The sequence below is a fragment of the Stenella coeruleoalba genome, assembly GCF_951394435.1.
Source record: "Stenella coeruleoalba genome assembly, chromosome: 10".
Lineage (NCBI taxonomy): Eukaryota > Metazoa > Chordata > Mammalia > Artiodactyla > Delphinidae > Stenella > Stenella coeruleoalba.
Genome location: NC_137156.1, coordinates 31,666,396 through 31,686,222, shown reverse-complemented (window position 1 = coordinate 31,686,222; position 19,827 = coordinate 31,666,396). Strand labels below are relative to the sequence as shown.

Here is a 19,827-nt window from a genome sequence, read left to right as displayed (position 1 = left end):
GAAATTATATTGGTCGCCTGAGGTAAAAACGGTGTCATGTAGTAAGTTGATATTACCGTCAAACACATGTGCCACTCTAGTCAGCGTCGTTCCTGAAGTACAATTAGACAGGTGCTCCATCAATATGGAAATGATATGGCGAGCGTCAGCCTTTTTATGACAGTGCTGTACTCTCTTATAAATACCTGAAAATGGTCCATGGGAATGCTAACTGGAACAACAAGGAAAGGTTTATGATGCTAAGCCCTCTAACTACAAACATTCATCTCTTGTTACAGCCATGCAAATTATTATAGGTCCATTGACAAAGGGAAACATTGAGAGAGCTTACAACAAATCATACAGTATTGAACTGTATAAAAAATTAAAATGAAAAAAATACGTCAGAAAGTTTTGGGATCACTTAAGTTATTAAGCTAACCATCTTAAAAGTATATATAGGACTTGTGAAAATCTTGTATACCAGAAAATTCTTGGTAAGCTCATTTACGTTTCTTGTGTAATCATTTGTAGAGCACATGGAATAAACCTGTGCAAGCCATACGTATTTTTTTTCATGTTCAGACTACATGGAAGTTTCTTTACTCTTTTCTCATCTATGCAGTTAATGTGCTCTCACTGTGAAGGATAATGGAAGATGCTGACATATAGAGATGTGTAAGACAACAGTACTTAAAGAGCTCATGCAAACGCACTAACTTCTCATTCTCTGATTTTCATTTTGGTCCATCTAAAATGATTAAGTGAAAAATACTAGTCTAACTGATTAACATTTTATACAGAAAAGAATAAGTTAAAGGAAAAAATTTTCACTTTTAAAGAACCAATTTGGACCTTATAAACACTCCATCCTTCCATCTTCTGAAATAGCTACTTCTTTCTGCTGATCCATTCCACCAGAATCCTGCATCATTTTCTCTTCAGGGCAGGGATTGGCAAACTTTTTCTGTTTAGAAAAAACCCAGATATTAAATATTTTAGGCTTTGCAGACCATGCAGTCCTTTTCACAACTACACAATTCTGCTGTCTTAGGCAAAGGCAGCTACAGACAATACATAATTAAATGAATAAAGCCGTGTTCCAATAGAACTTTGTGGACACTGACATTTGAATTTACATCAGATTCATGTGTCATGAATATTATTCTTCTCTTAATTTTTTCCCAACTATTTGAAAATGCAAAAACCATCCTTAACTTGTGGGTTATACAAAAATAGGCATCAGGCGAGATTCGGCCTGTGGGCTGTAGTGTGACAACACCTGGTCTACTGGCAGTGCTACTTCTACAAGGGCTGGGTGACTTCCACTCAATTACGGTTCAAAGGAAAACTCTCTAAAGATGGTTCTATTTATAAAGTTTTCCCATACAACCATTCAAAACTTTAGCAATCATCGATATGTCCATTATATTTTACTGCACGTCTGAAAGGTTGTCCCACTTTATTAGCTGGCCCATCGAAATCTGTTTTACAATTTCACAGTGACTTTTTCATTTTTCATGAAGAAAAAAGTATATATAAAATAATTTAGTGGTTAGAAGATGAAACCTGAATGAAAGAAGCACGGATTCTGGTCTTGGTTTTGGGAGTTCAGTTCTTTGACTCGATAAATAACTTGACCGTCTCACATCTCATTTTCTTTGTCTGGAAAGTCAGAATTTCCAGGTGTTGTTACTAAACAGTTATATTAAACGTTAAAGGAGATGGAGGGGAAAATTAATGCTTATACTTTCCGGAATAGGCACATGTTCAGAAAAACGTGTGTGTGCGTGTGCGTGTTTTAATGTCATAACATACAACAGAAAAGAGGCATGCTTCTGAAGAGAAATCTTTTGGGTGATTTGTTCTGAACATTTCAGGGTAGAAAAAAAAAATCTAAGCCCAAGAGTGAGATCATACAAACTATAGCACAAAATACACACATGTAAAATTTCACAGTTTCCCTCTGTGCCTACTATTACCAGGAGAGGTTCAGTTTAGGGGTCTGTAAAAATGTTTTCTTCCTTTAAGTATAACACTCTGAGCCAAGACATCATCAGTTCCAGGCTCAGTCAGCTCCAGCTGGAAGTATGAATGTTCAGCAAGAGGATATTTTTGAAAGGAGACTGAAAATCCGCTGTGCCAGGTACCTGAAACGTTGTTAGGGTATTCGGTGGAAAATTTCATTTCCCCATTATAAATAACTGTAGGATATTTTAAGGAATCCAAGACTAGTAACTTCCAAGAGTTGCTTATATTAGCTCCACTGAAATGTGAAATGGAGGGAGGATGTCCAAGGATGGCTATAAAGCTGAATTACCGGATATGATTAATTAAAATAAATAATTCACCATTGATTAAATAGCCCTTAAAATCCCCAGTCAAAGCACCCAAACACTGAGGCCTGCATATTTTGCTATCCACCAAGTAAAACAAAGAACGGACAAAACAGCAATGGAGAAAGAAAGAGGAAGGAAAAGCCCCCATGATGGTTACTTAAGTTCAACTGCCCTAGAAGTTCTTATTCAAAAAAGCCCGTCTGGTCGCCCATATTTGAAATATTGACTGTTACTGAGCAACACATTTTCTGGTAATTCCCGGTTCTGTGGATTTCCAGGGAGAAGGACAACTCCAAAGAAGGCGGCATAACACCGACTTATGGTAGTTACTGAATTTTTATCTCCCTTTGACCACAGAAATAATCAGCTTCCGGTAACTTCTCTCCTCCTTTGCAGCCCCTACACGTTCAAAAACGCAACAAAAAAAGTCAGAGATCTTTGATAGACTGAGGTGCAATGCGCCCGTAATAAAACTGTCTCGTTAAAAGGCAAAAAAAAAAAAAAAAGCCTTATGTGTGAGTTGTGTATGTGTATCTATGTGTCAGTGTGGGGATGTGTGAGGCGTGTGTGCTCCGGTGCATGTGACTAAGTGGGGGGGCGGGGGTGTAAGGTAGGAAACTAACGCAGGCAGTCTGGTCTCTCTCTCTCTTTTTTTTTTTTTTTGGAAGGGTAAGCCTGGCTTCCCTTGGCTGGTCGGCCGCGTGAGGTTGGGAAGACGCGACCCTGGCGCGCGCCGGCAGCGCGGCAGTGCCCGGGGTTAGAGCTCTCCCCTGTGACCGAAAAGATAATTAAAAATCACAGGCGCAGGAGACAGCTCCGTTCCTCGCTGCGCATCAAGTCCGTCGGGATAAGTGGGTCCTCCTCGCATGCCGGGGGCGCCCGGGCTCCGAGGCCAGTGGGCCGCGGCGAGGAGTAGGTTGGGCAGGGGGTGTCCCAGCGGGTGATGCAGAATGAGTCATCCAGGGTGGCAGGCGGTCGTGGGAAGGCCGAGGAGGCGGGAGGGGCGCGGCGAGGAGGCTCGCGTCTGCGGGGGGATTTCTGGGGAGAGGCGGGAACGTGGGGGAGAAAACTGGGGAAGGGAAAGCCGGACGAGGGACGCGTGGAGTTGTGGATGGGGAAAGGGAAGGTAAAACTAAAGCCCCAAAGAGGAAAGAGCAATGTCCCCTGGACCGCATCCTTACCCCCGCGAGGGCGCTCGCCGAGCCACCCCGCCCCACCTCCGCTCGCACGGCTGGAGGCCCCTCAGTCGAGGGAGCATCTATTTAGAGGGCAATCCTGGTCCCCAAGCCACTCAACTACAGCTCTCCAAGTTCATCTTGCGCTTGAAATAGGCTCCAGAGACCTTGACAGACACCAGGTCTCCTCTTCCGCGCCCCCCACGCTCTCCAGGCCCCTTCAAAGGCGCAGACCCCCAAGTGCCCGCTGGGCTAGAGGAAGCGACGCTTTAAAAAGCGGGAGAGTCGTGGCAGGTCGCTACCGGGGTGAGAGAGGCGTTTGCGCTGAGCAATAAAAATGCCGATTAATGGGTACGTGGATTGATTTAAGTAAGATGGGGGGGGCGATGAGTGATGACTCAACTATGTTTCTTCCTGAATACTCCGCAGAGGAGGCACTGTAACTTCATTTCTTTTATAAAATCACTTATTACTGTCTAGTGTCAGCTACGCTGTTAGGAATCTTTGAAACTTTGGCAACTGATGATTCTTTTTGCAGACAAGTTTTCAAGCTTTGCGAGGTTTAAAGGAGATTGACAGCAAGGAACGTAGCAGTACACTACGAGGAGGGGAAACGGCCCGGTGCCCCCTTCTTAGGGGTGCAATAGCCTCAAGCGGATTTCCCGGTTTCTGCGGGCGCCCCACATTGTTTTGTTTTGAAGGCTCAGAGTTTGAGGCTGGTCGGAGACACCCACGTGCTTCTGACTCTCATCAGCGTAATGATCGCCTTAGCCAGAGTCGTGTCTATATAAACCACAAAAACCTAATCATTAGAAATCCCAGCCTCCAAAAACCACATTTTAGGTAAAACTGCCGTTTTTTCCTGCGCTCCTTCATCCTCTGGACCACAACTTTTTTGGGGATCCAAAGTCGCTTTTTAAACCCACATTGGGAAATAAATACATAAATAAATAGCCATTGAAGCATTTTGAATATTTTATTTTGTAGTTTTATTTTTTTTCCCTGGGAGTGGTGGGGGAGAAAGTTAAGACATTAGACCTAGTTTTAGATGCAAAATAGACAATAAAAGATTGAGATCCATGGAAAACTGCTGGGGTTTTCCCCCAGCGAGGGTTTTTGCAACTTACTTTAATCATCAAGCTGACAGTTTTCCAGTCCTTAAAAAACTCACCCTTGTTCTCTAGGAACGACAAGTCTGAATATAGAAGAAAAGTGTCCAGCCACCCACTTGAGTTTCTGAAAAGTATTTTGACAAGTGTCCCCTCCATCCCAATTTTTTGTGTCACTTAAGTCTAAAACAAAAACAAAACAAAACAAAAAAACCCCACCCAAACCCTGCAAAATCTTTTTTTCCCTCGGGAGCCGCTCCGGCAGAGGTGGAGGGGGGGTAGGGTGGGGGAAGGGTGAAGAGAGCTGAGAAGTCAGCACAGACGCTCAAGAATTTTCCTTCCTCCTCTCCTGAAGTTACAACGAAAAATAACGACAGTCAGATCAGCCGGCGGCTCTCTGGCGTCTCAGCTTCAACCTCCTCCGACCAAGAGGGGGTTCCTTGTCTTGGGGGGAGGAGGCGAGAAGCAAGAGGACGCGACCAGGCGAGATCCCCGTAGACCGGGGCCGCCTCTCTCGGCTTCCGAAGCTGCGCGCGGCGCCCCGGGGGCTCCTTCTCGCGGCCGGCGGGCGGCGGCAGCGGCTGCGATTCGCAGGCTCGAGATCCGTTGCCCCGAGATCCGCTGCCCGCGACTTACCTCCTGGCACCTCGAAGCACAAGGGTCAGGGGTGCTTTGCAAAGAGCAGGAGAGAGTGGATGCGAGGAGGTGGCGGTGAGAGGGCGAGAAGAGGAGAAGGGAAAGGAAGGAGCCGAGCCGGGGAGCCGGGCTGGCAGCCGCCGCGGGAGGAATCTGAGTGTGCAGCCGGCGCGGGGGGAGCGGCGGCCGCCGCGGAGGAGGCGGCGGCGGCGGCAGCGGCGCGGGCGGGCGGGCGGCGGCGCGGACGCCTGCAGCTGGGCAGCAGCGCGCGGCGCGGAGCGGCGGTGGCGGGCAGCGCGCGGCGATGCTGGCCTCGGGGCTGGACTGCTGAACCCACTCGGCCCCACCGCCGGACTCGAACTGGGAGGGGGCGCCAGCGCACCCAGGACGCGGTGCCCCACGGGACCCCACTACAAGCTGCTGCAAACTGAAGCCTCCCGCCTCCCCGGGCCAAACACATCCCGGTGCCCGTTCGCAGCTGCCACCCCGGGTGTTCCAAAGGCTCCGGCAAGATCTGCGCCTCCCGGGTCTCCCCACCCGCCAACCCGATTGCTCCGCACCGCCACCTCTGGCTCCCGTCAGACTCCGCCCGGCAGTCGGCTTCATCGAACTTGATTTCTCACCTCCTCAGCCCCATCACCTCCAGCCCCTTTCCCCCGTCTCGCCTCCACCCCCCCAATTTCCTCCTCCTCGCCCCTCATTTCCACCCTCCTCCCCCTCCCCCGGCCACTTCGCTAACTTGTGGCTGTTGTGATGCGTATTCCCGTAGATCCGAGCACCAGCCGGCGCTTCAGCCCCCCCTCCAGCAGCCTGCAGCCCGGCAAGATGAGCGACGTGAGCCCGGTGGTGGCTGCGCAACAGCAGCAGCAGCAGCAACAGCAGCAGCAGCAGCAACAGCAGCAGCAGCAACAGCAGCAGCAGCAGCAGCAGGAGGCGGCGGCGGCGGCAGCGGCGGCGGCGGCGGCGGCGGCGGCCGCGGTGCCCCGGTTGCGGCCGCCGCACGACAACCGCACCATGGTGGAGATCATCGCTGACCACCCGGCTGAACTCGTCCGCACCGACAGCCCCAACTTCCTGTGCTCCGTGCTGCCCTCGCACTGGCGTTGCAACAAGACCCTGCCCGTGGCCTTCAAGGTAAGAAGCTGCGGCCGCCCCCCGCTCCCCGCCCCCGGCCGGGCGCCGCTGGACCTGCCCGCCGGCGTTTCCAAGCCCACAGGGGCCGGGCCCCTGACTCGGACGGCCTCCAAGGCCCCTACCTCGGTGGCTCTGACCCGAGGGACCCCCGTGTGGCCCTCTTCCTCCGGATCCCACAGCGGGCTCGGGGCTTAGTGACCCCGCGCAGATCCTTCCCTCTCCCACCTGTGCCCGTAGCCACCACTTCAGCCCTTGTCCCCTTTATCCGTTCATCACCCCTGGAGCCTTCCGGCCAACTTCCCGACCCACTCCTCTGAGCGGTCTCCCCTCCCCCAGGAGCCCCCAGGTGCCCACTCTCGGCGGCGCCGCCGGGACGTGCTCCACCCCGCCCCCACTCCCCAGGAGCGAGGATCCCCGGCGTTCTCCCCCGAGACTCCCGCGTCCCCTTCCCCGGCATCCCGGCCGGGCCCGCACCGCGGGCCGCCGCGCCGCCCCTCCCCTGAATTCCGCGCTCTTCCCTTCCCAACCGAACGCCCTCCGCCCGTCTCGGCGCCCCCTTCTCTGACCCGCTTGCGCCTCGGCGGCTCCGGCCCCTCCCGGACTCGGGGGCCGGTGTTGGTGGGGTGCCGGCGCCGGGCGTTTGCGCCCGGGGCGGGGCGCCGCGTGCCGGCTGCTGGCTGCGGCGCGTGGGCCGCATTATCAGTATCCGAGAGGGTCCCGGGCGAACCTAGGGACTCAGGGAGCCAGTGAGGGGCAGACAGGACGGGGGCGTTTTCTCCGTCTGCAGACCCGCGCCCCTTCCCGCTACCGGGAGGAAGGCGGGGCTGCAGGGGTCGCCGCGCGCCCGGAGGCGGGGGAGTCCGGGAGTCCCCGGCGCCGGACCCTCAAGTGCAAGGCGGCGCGGGCCAGTGGAGGGGGCGGGGGCTCCGGCCGACTCTTCCACCCGGACCCGCTCCCCGCCTCGCTGCGCCCGGGAGGGAGAAGGGAAACCTGTGAAATGCCTTCGGCTCGCCCGCCTTGAAAACTGAGGTGATATTGTGCGATTCGCCTTATTCTTACTTTTAAGGACTCAGACCCCAAAGGTCCCTCCCGTTTCTGAGAGGTCGTGGGAGGCTCGGGCCCGTGGCCTGGGCGCCGAGGGAGTGACTCCCGGGCTGGAGAGCGCCCTGCGCGCTCCTCGCGGCCTCCTCCGCCCTCCCGGCCCGTTAGTTTGAGGGCGGGTCTCAGCAGCCGGAGTCGCGGGCAGCGGCTCCGCAGGTTGAGGGTGTAGGGTCCGGAGTCTCTCCGTAAGGCAATCGGGATCCCTCGGGCAGCCCTCGTCCCCTCGCGGAGCCCGCAGGGCCGGGAGCGTCCCAGGTTGCTGGGGAGATGGGGTCCCGGGCCGTGCTCCCTCTCTGGACTAGGCGCCTGGGATGGAGGGGGCGGTGAGCCAGACAGGGACGAGAGCGCTCCCAGGAAGATGCTTCCGGCCCTGTTTAGCCTCTGAACCCGCGAAGGTGGGCCTGGGTCCCCTGGGTTCTGGGATTGTGGAGAGCAGGGTTAGCCAGGCCTTGGGGGGAGGGGGGGAAGAGAGGAATCCTGCCAGTTCCTCCCTTGTGGACCCTGGGGCCAAACTCCCACGGGCCACTGGCAGTTCCCGGTTGTTGACCACCCCCTCCCCACGCGCACCAATTCAGATTCCGTGCGTGGGTGGCGTGGAAAGAAAGAGGAGTCCAGGTCAGTTAGAGCTGGTTATCTCGCTATGTCTTGTATCAGAACAGAAATCGAACGAATTGTTATGGAAAGGGGATGTTGCATTCTGCGGCAAGTTTCATTTTGTAGCTGGCTCAAGAAATGTGTGTGTTTTAACCGTCCCATTTCTCCTTTTATAAACCACCCATTTTGTAGGTTAAGCTTTTCTTCCTTGAAATATGAAAAACTCAGAGTATAGGCGAATCGTAGAATTCGGATTTTCACATGAGAGATATCTTTTACAATTCATCCTCCAAGGGCCCAGAATTTTCTAATTGGCCTTATGTGAGAGCGGAAATTTGCTTCCACGCCCCCCCTCAAACCCTTAAGACACAAACAAACAAACAAAAAAAACACTGGATGAAAACAGCAAATAATACAAATAAATAGATATTTTATATATAAAGTGCCACAAGTTAGGGTATGAAAAAATTAAGGATAGGTGCCTACATTTTTAAAAGATGTCATTTAGATGTCTGATGTTCTACATTCCGTTTGTCCTGCTAAACATGTTTAAGGTATAACTGTCTTGAACTATACTCTTACATATATGGTGCTGAATTGATTCTGAGCATTAATATTTTGGATAGAAAGGATGTTTTTGGCATAAAGATAGAATACAATTTAGTTAAAGCTATTCTCAGATAATCTGGCTATCTTCAGGTTTTCTCACTACCACCCTTTTAAAATTATTTTAAAAATAAATTGCTTTCTCTGCCATTCATCATATTTATTTTTAATTACAGATTGTTTACTTTTAACCAGTAAACAAGACCATAGATAACACACAGCCATATTAAACTGAATGTTTTAATTCATATTAATTGAAAGTTAAATTGAGTTAACCAAAAACTTGACTTTCATGTTTTCCCACCCCACTACCTGTGTTTAACAAAATTCAAATAGCGGGCGACAGCTGAGAGCCACTCAGTATAGAAGTTTTGTCTCTGTTGAAAACACGTGTAGGTATTTGGAACATCCAGATTTTGACAATAATTTTTTTGTTTTCATCTGAATGTTAGTAAAAACAACCTCTTTTTACCTTACTTTCAAGATAAAAGCCTGTGAGCTGTAGACTTTCTAGACTCTTGCAACATAATCAAATACATGTGCAAAGAAGAAGTAATATGAAGAAGTCTCAGTTTTAAAAGTGGTGACAGCAATTTGGCTGTCATATTTAGAGCTATGTACACAGTAAATTATAGTGTTGTTGGGTAGATAGCAGACAGGTAAATATATTTAACACAGGACTTAATTGTTGAGAAGTCTGGTATTCGAATCAATATAATATTTATTGAGCTCATATTTTATGTCCGTGACACTGAGCTCGGCAAGGTAGAGAATCAGAAATGCATTCAGTAGACTGTGTTGTGATACGTTAACTTAAAACAGCACTTCAGAATGATATTGGCAATGTATTGTATTAAGACATGTCATGTATTAGAGCTGTTCATCTGATCTTGTTTTAGGATTATACGAAAGTAGTTAATTCATTTATACTCTGACATGTAAAAGTGCAAAAACAACTTGTATACTTTAAAATACACCAAGCTGTTTATTAGCGTTATATTTTTAACAAAGTTCTGCAGTTTTGAAATGTTCAGTGCTCCCAGGTGTCAAGGAAATGGAAATAAATATTTTTAACCTTTCTCTCAGGTGTATCTCACTGAAAGCTTAAAATAGTTAAGGCATACTATTAGAAGATCCTAGGCCCTTTCTGTCCTAGGTAATTGTAGTGATGAAAAAGCAATACGCAAATTCAGCTCATTAGTTAATGGTCAGGTAGAAATAGTGGAGAGAACATGTTAGCCCTGTATCCAGTAGCACCCTTGTGAGTTAGGGGTCTGTCAGCATTTCCACCCTGAAGCCTGGTGTTCAGGGTTCATAACTCAGCTGCTTTAAATAGCTTCAAGCTGAAACACTATGCAGAAAATTTAAGTCCAGATGTATATTTTAAAGCTAAAAGTAGTGTAAGACTATTGCACTGTTTTAAGTTAGCAAACGCTGGACTATCTATTTACCAGTATCATATGTTTTTCTGGCAATGTTAAAGAAAAAAAACACAGTTTTAGATATATGATCTATTGCTCATAGTTAATTCTGCATGTTTAATGATACCTTTCAGTATTTGTCATAAGTAGGGTTTCAAAATGATGGAGCAATTCCTATTTGAAAATAATTTTTCAACGTCATTGGCCATTTTTCTCTTCATAAGCAAGTATGCAGCTAATAACTATTTGACATAATGAGTTGTAGTTCCTTACATGTTTAATGATCGGATTTTATGTTTGTGTCTTTTTGAATGTAATTTTACCTAAACAAACAGGTTATTAAACCTGTTAAAACTTTGCTAAACCTACTGTGAGTTGCTGTGCAAAATTATGTAAATCGTAATAGATCTCAAGTTATGTAAAGACAGACACGTTTTTGTGTTATGCCTTTAAATGCAATAAAAATAAAGTTAAAAATTTTAGGATTGAGTATATAAAACTTACTGGTAAGGTAATGGAAACAAATAATTTTAGATGGAAAATAAACACTCAGAAATTTTAGAAAACTTATATTTGAAAACAGGCATGGTAAAATATCGTTCATTATTTTCTCCCCATTGGCATTGCTGTTTGTATCCTTTCAAAATTCCAGAATATCCATTGTTAGATGATCTAAACCAGCTTGATACATGGCTCATAAGTTTCTGGCTTAAATTGAAGTAATTTCCGTCAAATTTCTCTTTGACATGTATTTTAAAAATTATGAAATGATATTTTATATTGTATTTCCTCTTTTCTCTACAATTCAACCAGGTTTTTCTAAATTCTAAGTTAGATTCTAAGAAGTAACTGTAATATTTGTGAAACTTTTTGATAGTTAAAGTTATCTTTAAATAATTATCATAGAAATAAAACTTTTCCTTTTTGCAATTACTCCCTTACCTCTCTTTGTATTCCGAAGAAAGATTTGATAAGATTCTATCTTGAAAAATAATTATATTTCAGTTTTGCTGCAAGTGCAATGTGCCCAGTGATATTGGTCTGTAAGAGTAATTGATTAGCGAAGACTAGACTTCTGTACGTGGAAATGTCATAGGCAATTTAAATTTCCATATAATAAGACCACAAAAACAATTTTAAGGGCCTGAGTTAATTCTCTGTTGTTCCTCTTTCAGAGTAACTCACAGATTTAGTCGTAGGGAGTCTCATAAAAATTTTCAGTAGCGTTTCTAGAGTTAAATATTCTTTTACTTTATTTTGCACAAGCTCCGTATCATGTGATTTAAATGCTAGTTATAATGAGGTGTGCTAAATAAAGGAACTTCTTTCTCTATTCTAAAATGTCAGGACACAAAATTACTTCCCTCTTCCCCATGAGGTTTCTTGAATTTGTAGATTTTATATGTTAAAAGCACCTAGAAAAGTAACTGTCAAGTTTTCGTCACAAATTATTCTTTGCAGAACAACTTTTTGTATTGGGTAGTGTGGAAACAAATTTTAATGCGTGCTAACTCCTAACTAGTTAAAGGGCGATTTTTGACTACTCTCTACCCCTTAAAGTGTTTTCCATTGCTTGGGTTTGGTACAGATGAAATGTGTAAAAATTTCTTGATTCTTTTGGTTTTCTTTTAGATAAACACAGTCGAGAATCTCCAAGGGAAACTTTTTAGCTTCAGAGATCTACTTTTTGTTTAAACCCTCAGACATATAATTACACTTCTGATTGATATAAAGTCACATACATTACTTCTTACCCCCCTTTTTTCCTCAGAAAAACATTAGGCAATCTGCTTTGGTAGAGTGAATAGCAGAAAGAACCAATATATTTAGCCATTAAAATAGAATTCAGCCATAACAGGAAAAGTTGTCACTATATCTTGTTAGTTAGCAATTTTTTTTTTCCGGGCCAAGTTGTAAGCCTCATAGAAGACTCACACATTTTGTGATGACCTATTTGTTTTGTTATTAAATGTAATGCATAAAACATACCAATATTTAATATTTAATTATACTGCTTAAGCAAAGAAAAATGGATTTATGTATCTCACGCTTAGGGATCTTTTCTTTTGTATTTTCCCATATTGAATCAATTTTCCTTTTCTTCTAACTAAAAAAAATCCATTATGTTAAAAATATGCAGTAAAATAATAATGTCCCAGAGCTCTTAAAAATCTTTATATTGGGACAGATTTCTTCACTTTTTTTAGATGAAATTTAGCCAGCCTGGAGTGAAACCCATCAGCAGTCCTCCTGTATCTCTCAACAACACCAAAAAACATCTCAGGACATGAAGTAAAGAATTACATATTCAATTGAACCCTTTAAGGAAGCTTATAAGTAAAAGCCTGTGTTTAGCACACAGCTGACTTGGAACAGAAGTTAGCCTGCTCATCTTACAAAAAGTACATGATTATAATCGTACTCTATACTTATATAGTATCTTCTACATTTTACAGACTTTAAGAAAACGATTTCCAATTTATATTGGAAAACGGTAGTTTCAGGAGATGAAGTTACTTGAGATCATAGCAGATGTGTAACGGAGGTGGGGGAGAAGTGGGGCCTCTTGATTTTTGGTGCATTAATTCTCTTCTAAACAGTACAACTTTTCTACCTTCATTAGTGCACTTACTGGTTCCATATTTACTTTGACATAGAAAGCCTCACAGCAGGTGTTAAAACACAATATGCTGAGCGTAAAAAATGTCAAACATTCAGATGAATACTGGCAGACAGTCAGTTTTTTCAGTATTTCAGTATTTTTCAAATGTGCACAGTTTTGGCCTTGTGAATTCAAAAAGTTGAAAAGTACATTGCCCCTATCAGGGGTGTACAGCGTTACCTGTGTTCAGCAGCCACTTGAGGCCCTAGGTCAAGTATGCAGGAAGGAAGTCATGTTCTCAAGGGATTTACCCTTGACCTGGGAGACTTCTCAGATTGAATAGAGTAACCGTATATTCCGGGTAAAGGATAGTGGGCATGAGTCCCTCTCTTCTGGGATGGAAAAAGTTGTCAGAAAACTGGTTTGGAGCAAGGGCATATTGCTGCTAGCTGGGGATGCTGACTCAACCTTTAACTGGTTCTCTCATGGACTGTTGGCAGTGGGAAGTGGTGCTCTTTGTGGAGCTCTTTCATTTATTTATTTCAAAAATATTTATCAAACACTTACTCTGTGCCAGGCACTGTTTTGGGAGCTGGGTGTATAGTGGTGAACAAGACAGATGAAGGCCCTTGCCTTGTGTAATTTCTAGTCTAATATAATCTGGGCTCCTAAGAGGGAGTCTCATAGCTTTGGGCTAGCCTATCAAGGAGCAGATGGGTCATTCCTATACATACTTTGAAATGAGGATCATTTGAGTCCAGTGGGATGCTCAGGAAGTGGTTTCTGTAATTTAAGGACGGCTTTAAGGTTTTAAACTGAATAACAAAGTGCTAAAGAAGGAATGGAACAGCCTAAGAGAACAGTAAGGGTGAAAAAAATATTGACACGTTTGTTTGTTTGGTTGTTTCCCTGGCTTGAGCAGAGGGTATAGTGGAGGGGTGCTAGGGTAGGGTTCAAGGGTGAGGGAAATGCAGCCCTAAAGCGTAGTGATAATGTCTGTTTCATCGCATTGTAAAGAATCTGCTTTAATGAGAGTTACGTACAAATTGTATTGGGAGCATGGAATTAAATGCTTTGGTTTGCCTTATGGACATCTTGACAAAAGAGGGAGTAGCAGAAGGATGAGGGTAATATTTGCCAGACAGGCAAGCACACATGGATATTGTCATTGGAGGGTAGTGAGGCTACTGTAGCCAGAGCTGTGGCTTAGTCACCACATGGGCATCTGGAAGCCGAACGAGCAAGAGATGGAACTCATCTGAATACTATAGGATCCTGGAAGTTAGTTGAGAGAAAGGATGTTATCAAGGAGCAAGGCCTTAATTCATGGATTGAGAATAGTGTGTTTTATATATGACAGCAAAGACTCTGCGCCGGCCTTCCCTTCCGGGCTCCATGTTAATCAGAGGCACCAATTTGCAAGTTAGCCGACCCTGGAGTGTGATCCATGCCTTGCAGCAGTGAAAATGTTTATTAGACTGAAAGACTGATTATTCTGGATCCTGACTTGCCCAAGTTAATCGGCTGCAGGTTAATTGTTGAAGATTAAGGAGGCAAGCGTGTCATTCCAAGATGGCAGATGGGACAAGACAGAAGTTTGGCTACGGGTGTATTTTCTGTCTATACCAGTCATTTGTCGGTGGTCATTTTCAGCCTCTTATATATCTTTATCCTGTACCTAGACTTTAGGCTTCTTGATGGCTTTGTATATTCCATGGGTCCCACTGCAGAGTGGGCATTCCGTAGTTCTTTGCAGTGTGATTGAAAGCTGAATATCTAGCTCAAAGTAAGGAGATGAAATGTAGTTCTGGATACCACACTACATTTAGTCTTCCCTGTAGTCAGTAACTGTAAGGTTTCCCCTAAATATCTTCTCCCATAAAGCTGACCAGACTTCCTTTTTTTTTTTTTTTTGGCCTGTGATCTGGATGAGACCACACCTCAGGGCGCTCCAGGCTGCAGACAGGCGGTGCCTTACTATGTACGATGCAATCTGCAGATGGGCCATCAGCTTTCCTTCTGTGGCATAATTCCTATGGACAACTTAACATGGGGATTTAATAAAAATGTACATGCATTCTGTGAAGAATCCAACAACAAATGAAGGAAACTTTTGCCTGCCTTTGGAATGGGTGGACCCTGAAACACTGGTCTCTTTGAAGTGGCATCCGAACGCATATGCAGATGCCTCATTCCTGTCTGCCATTACGGGACTAGAGCACTAAGTCCTGATAAGATGCATCATTTACCATGCGACTATAGTCTCAGTTTTTAAGCTTTTCTGATGTGCCATTATTGTTGCTGTGTTTCCTGTTTTACGTAGGTGGTAGCCCTCGGAGAGGTACCAGATGGGACTGTGGTTACCGTCATGGCGGGTAATGATGAAAATTATTCTGCTGAGCTCCGAAATGCCTCTGCTGTTATGAAAAACCAAGTAGCAAGGTTCAACGATCTGAGATTTGTGGGCCGGAGTGGACGAGGTAGGTCTCTGATTTTTAATATGGATAATGGAATAAACACATTAGGATCCTCTGATGAAATGTAGGCCTGTCTGTATTCAAATCAGTACCTTCTACCGAATAGAATTACTAAAGGTTTTCTTTAAATACGTCCAGATGAGGTTGAGTGTTTTAGTGAGTACTCAGGCCTTTTTCATTTGTTTTATGATATTGAAAATTCAAACAGTGTTTTCAGAAGAACCAGTTCCTAATTTCACTGGGTGTGAGCATATAAGGTGGAGGGAGGAACAGTTGGAGGTTCAAGTTCTGAGTTACAGGAGCCAAGTAACAGTACATTCAGTGGCAAAGGGCAAAGAAAAGGGAATGCATTGGATCAATTTCCTGATAATATCAGTTTTGCTCGAAGTTGTAGCAAGGACAGCAAGCATAATGTTCTTCACTTATCACATATGTTTCCTCTGTAGGATTTAATTTACTTCTATAAGAACCTATTTAAAAATCATGGTTTTTTACAGAAGGCTTTTCATTCGAATAAGTGAATAAGGTGTTACTTATGTTAGTATGACTGTGTAGATGAAAGATCAGGACTCTAAATATTCGTACATTATTTAAGAGTTTCCACCATCCACACCCCCATTCAACTATTAGGAATCCATCAAAAGATCATAAAACAGAAAATAATCCCTTTTAGGGTTTTTATAGCTGTTTTATAAATGCGGTTAATGTTCTTAAAAAAGTCTCAGAGAAAACCAATATTTGGCTTTTATTTACTTATTCTATAGAGAGACTTTTAATCGTCATTCATTAGAAGCATTATGTTCCTTTATTTATTGATTGAATCTAATATTTCCATGTTAAGTATTTCGATGAGAAGAGAGAAAATAGACCACTTTAGGACTGGGGTGAAATAAATTATAAAGACCTATGGGGTGACTTCAACCCAGGTTTGAATTAGGAAATAAGAAGCATCAATTTTTAAACCATGTCCAATAATTGGCCTTTAGTTTGGATCAGATGTCAAACTATTACCATTGTAAAAACTTGATAAGGGAAGTTCAGGCAAGGCTGTTTCCGATGAGTAGTTTTAGTGTACTTTCTAGGAACAGGGCCAAGAAGTTGTACTTTTTAACTTAAAAAAAAAATGATGCATGCTAATGAGATACTGTTACTGAAAGGTTTGAAATAAAATGAGGCTCAGAACCTCTGGTAGAATCAAAACTCAAGGGGTTATCTCAGCATCAGGTTTAGTTCACTTTCATTAAAAGAAAAAAAAAGACGCATTCTGTCTCACTGTTGACTGATGAGGTGTGAAGTGTGTATGTGTGTGTATTCATTTTTTTTTCTCAGTTACTGGTGCAGGTCCACAGTACAATTAAAATTTCTTTTTTCTAGTAAGAATCAAGAAAAATTTGAACACGATGATGTACCTGTATGCTCTGAGTTGCATCTTTCTCCTTATGTAATATTACTTTGTTTTGAACTAGAGTAATGCATTTTAGTATTTAAAAGACTGGGCGCTATACTTCATTTTACAGATAAAAACTAGTGTTTTCATTTATCTTGCTTTTGTATTATATAGATGCTCTATAACTTTTCTCTGATCAATTTGAGTAGAAACTATGGCAAAGTGATAGTGTACTTTGTAAACCCTCAACATATTTATTTAAGAAACTTCAAAGAGAAACAAAGGGTGTGCACTGTTTTACTATATTGGCTTTCTGAGTTTTGGCTGGTTTCCCAAATAGCAATTTTTATATTTAAAAAAAAAAGACAGACTTAACTGCTTGCAGACTTTTCACGCATGGAAGATGAAGAAAGCTTCTTTTGATGAAGTGTAATTATGTCCAAACAGAGCTGACCCCCTCCCCCTATATTTCTTATGATCTTAACTGAAGAAAGTAGGATTTTTCCTTTGAAGCAGCCGGGACTTGGTGGAGGATCTGAAATGCTACAGTTTGCTGCCAGAGGCAGGATGGAGAAATTGGTCCAGACTTGTCTTCGAGACTTAGATTGGGGGTGGGGGGAGCGGGTGGAGAGAGAAAGAAAAATTGATTTATCACTAATAATAGATTTTTATATCATGACATTAACATTATATGAAAGGAAACAGTAATATCAAGCTGAAATGAAGAGGAAAAAAGGACAGAGAATACTGACAAGAGATACCACTCTTTGAAAAAAAAATGGGTCAGTTCTTCAGTGGCAGGAAACCCTTTAACCTGCCCGTGTACCTGACCTGCTTTCTAACAGACTTTTTCCAGCTTCCTCTTTGATTTTCACACTTCTACATTTCTCTCAGGTTTTTAAGTGTGGGTCAACGTGCTGCTACCATTGTATTTTTTCCCCAGCTATTTAAATTTTCTATTTCAGTAGCATTAAAAAATAAAAAAACACCAAGTTCCTCAAATGGTACAATTTTTTTCACTGGTAGAAATATAAACTCTCAGAAATTGCAAAGCAGTTTTTGATTTATAAGGGAGTCACATCACTATTTACTCTGGCATTATGGGTTATCCAGTGACCACAACTTTTATGAAGTACTTTGGAATAAAAGTAGAGCATCGGTGAAACTTGCATTAAGTGAGGAGTGGCTTATATTTTTAAATTGTCTTTTCCTTTTTTCTCCTTTATATTTTAAACAGAAGTATTTAAAGTGACTTTGGTCCTTACGTTTTCTTGGTGTGTTTCCTCGCTTTTGACATCAAGCATGTTGCTTTTAATTTACAAGCACTTCTAAGCACCTGCAGTGTACAGAGCATAGTACTTGTCAATTTAGGATACAATCCCTGCTTATAATCTTAACTTTCCCGACAATTTCTGACAGCCCCTTGGGCTAGGTTGGAATTGTCTTTCAATGACAGTTCCTATGTGTATCTCAGAAAATATATGACTTGAGGACACACTGCAGAACTAGTTCCTAGATGAAGCCAAGGATGCTACAATTAGTTGTCTAATGAGCGCTAGCTCCTTAAGAGCCTGCATTTTTATCGCTTATTATGGAAAGTAATAAACAATGGGATTTGGAATTTTTTTTTTAATTTAAGGAAGTCATGAATATACATATAAACATTTGACTTACGAAATGTATCACTGTTTATAGGGGGAAGAACAAATTACCTAGTTGGGTGGAAGTTTCTTGAACGTTACGTTCATGTTCCTTCTGAAGGGGCAATGAGAAGTGGAAGGAACCTCCTTGGTTTTTGTTTTAGTTGTTAAAGTACATCTTGATCCTTAGGATTGGATTTTAGGAGACTGCCGTCGGACTCAAATACTTGTTTCCTTTCCCCCAAACCCACCTCTTTTTAAAAGAGGTCTTTATAGAAAACTGGTTCTGTTTTGAACATTTAGATGCTTTATCTTGGAGGGTGAATTTTATATTTGGCTTTTGTTCCTACCTAAGGTGTTCCTCTGAATTTGGGAGAAGCATCGATGCCTTTTAATATCCTAAGTGCGTTGTAAAAGTCTCAAACAGCAATACTGTTAGAACCGGTTTATATAAACTCATGGACAGTGTCTCTAGCAGGTTATTTAGGGTCATTAAGGACAATTGAGATGCGTACATCCTTGATTTATGAAGATTTGTGCCACAGATGACAAGTGTCTTCCAAGCACTGCCCTCAAAGCCACTGTTAGAAATGCGATCCTGACTCACAGACGGTTGATCCAACCCAGAAGGGATCTTTTTACGGTTTAATGCAAATTAACTTTCAATCTAGGGGTTCAGCCCATTCACTCCTCCAGAACTTCCCATTGTTTTAAGGTCCTGATCTGAATCCAGTGGCCTCCTATTCAACGTTCTAATCTCCATTTCTGTAGACTTTCAGTTTTCTGTGACTAGTTTAGACTCCTGGCTGCCTTATTCTTCTGGTTAGTCTTAATGTTTATAATAAATCCTCTGTTCCCCAACCAGACAATTAAATTACTTAAATCCATGTAACATTCAATATATAATAATGAAATACGATATATCAGTGACACTTTAAGAATAGATGATTTCATCATTCTGCCTGACATACTACATTAGTGGATTTATATTTGCTTCTTGGTCTGATAGAGCTATTTGGGACACATGTCACAATAAATTACCTATTAATTTCTAAAAATGTTCTCTGACAAAGTTAAAAGGAAGAGCATTAATTTTAGGGTCTGGAAGACCTGGGTTCAGGTTCTGATTTTTTCCACTTATTAGTTGTGTGGTTAAATTACCAATACTCTCTCTGGGCTTCGGTTTCCTCATTTGTGAAGTGGGGGTGATAAACCTTACTGGGTAGTATTAAATGAGATAATGTCTATGAAGCGACTGGCACTTAATAGGTTTCTAATCAATATTCATTTTCCCTGTACCCCCTCCCCCTGCATCTCTCTCTTTCCTATTTTTTTTTTTCTCGGCCAAAGTATAGCCAAAGAGACTTAAAGCTATATATACAGAGTAACAAATGATATGTGTCTTAAACATTTTTTAGGAACTTACGTGGTCTGGGTTGAAAAGAAAACCCATTCACTAGACTTGACAGCCAAAGACCTGTTCCACATTAAGCCTTGTATATAACCTGTTCCATATTAAGCTTTGAAAAGATTGCATTAAACTTTGCATTGCTACATATTGTTTAAGATTTGTGTTTTGATTTCATAGCCTCTGCTTTCAGTAAAGGGAAAAACAGTCTCTGACCAA

The 19,827-nt window shown here is 43.4% G+C and overlaps 1 protein-coding gene across 4 annotated transcripts in view; it reads left to right on the top strand.

Moving 5' to 3' along the window:
* The window catches only part of RUNX2 (RUNX family transcription factor 2), a gene marked incomplete at its 5' end in the record, with an annotated part of 209,322 nt that overhangs the window by 81,004 nt on the left and 108,491 nt on the right, over positions 1-19,827 (top strand). For 2 of the 4 annotated variants that reach the window (XM_079933086.1, XM_079933087.1), the window contains 2 exons: positions 6,008-6,372; positions 15,020-15,176. In XM_079933086.1, the coding sequence (XP_079789212.1) occupies positions 6,008-6,372; positions 15,020-15,176 (522 nt within the window). Of the gene's footprint in view, positions 1-5,991; positions 6,373-15,019; positions 15,177-19,827 lie in introns of those variants that run through there. The other 2 variants (XM_079933089.1, XM_079933088.1) reach the window with 1 other exon arrangement.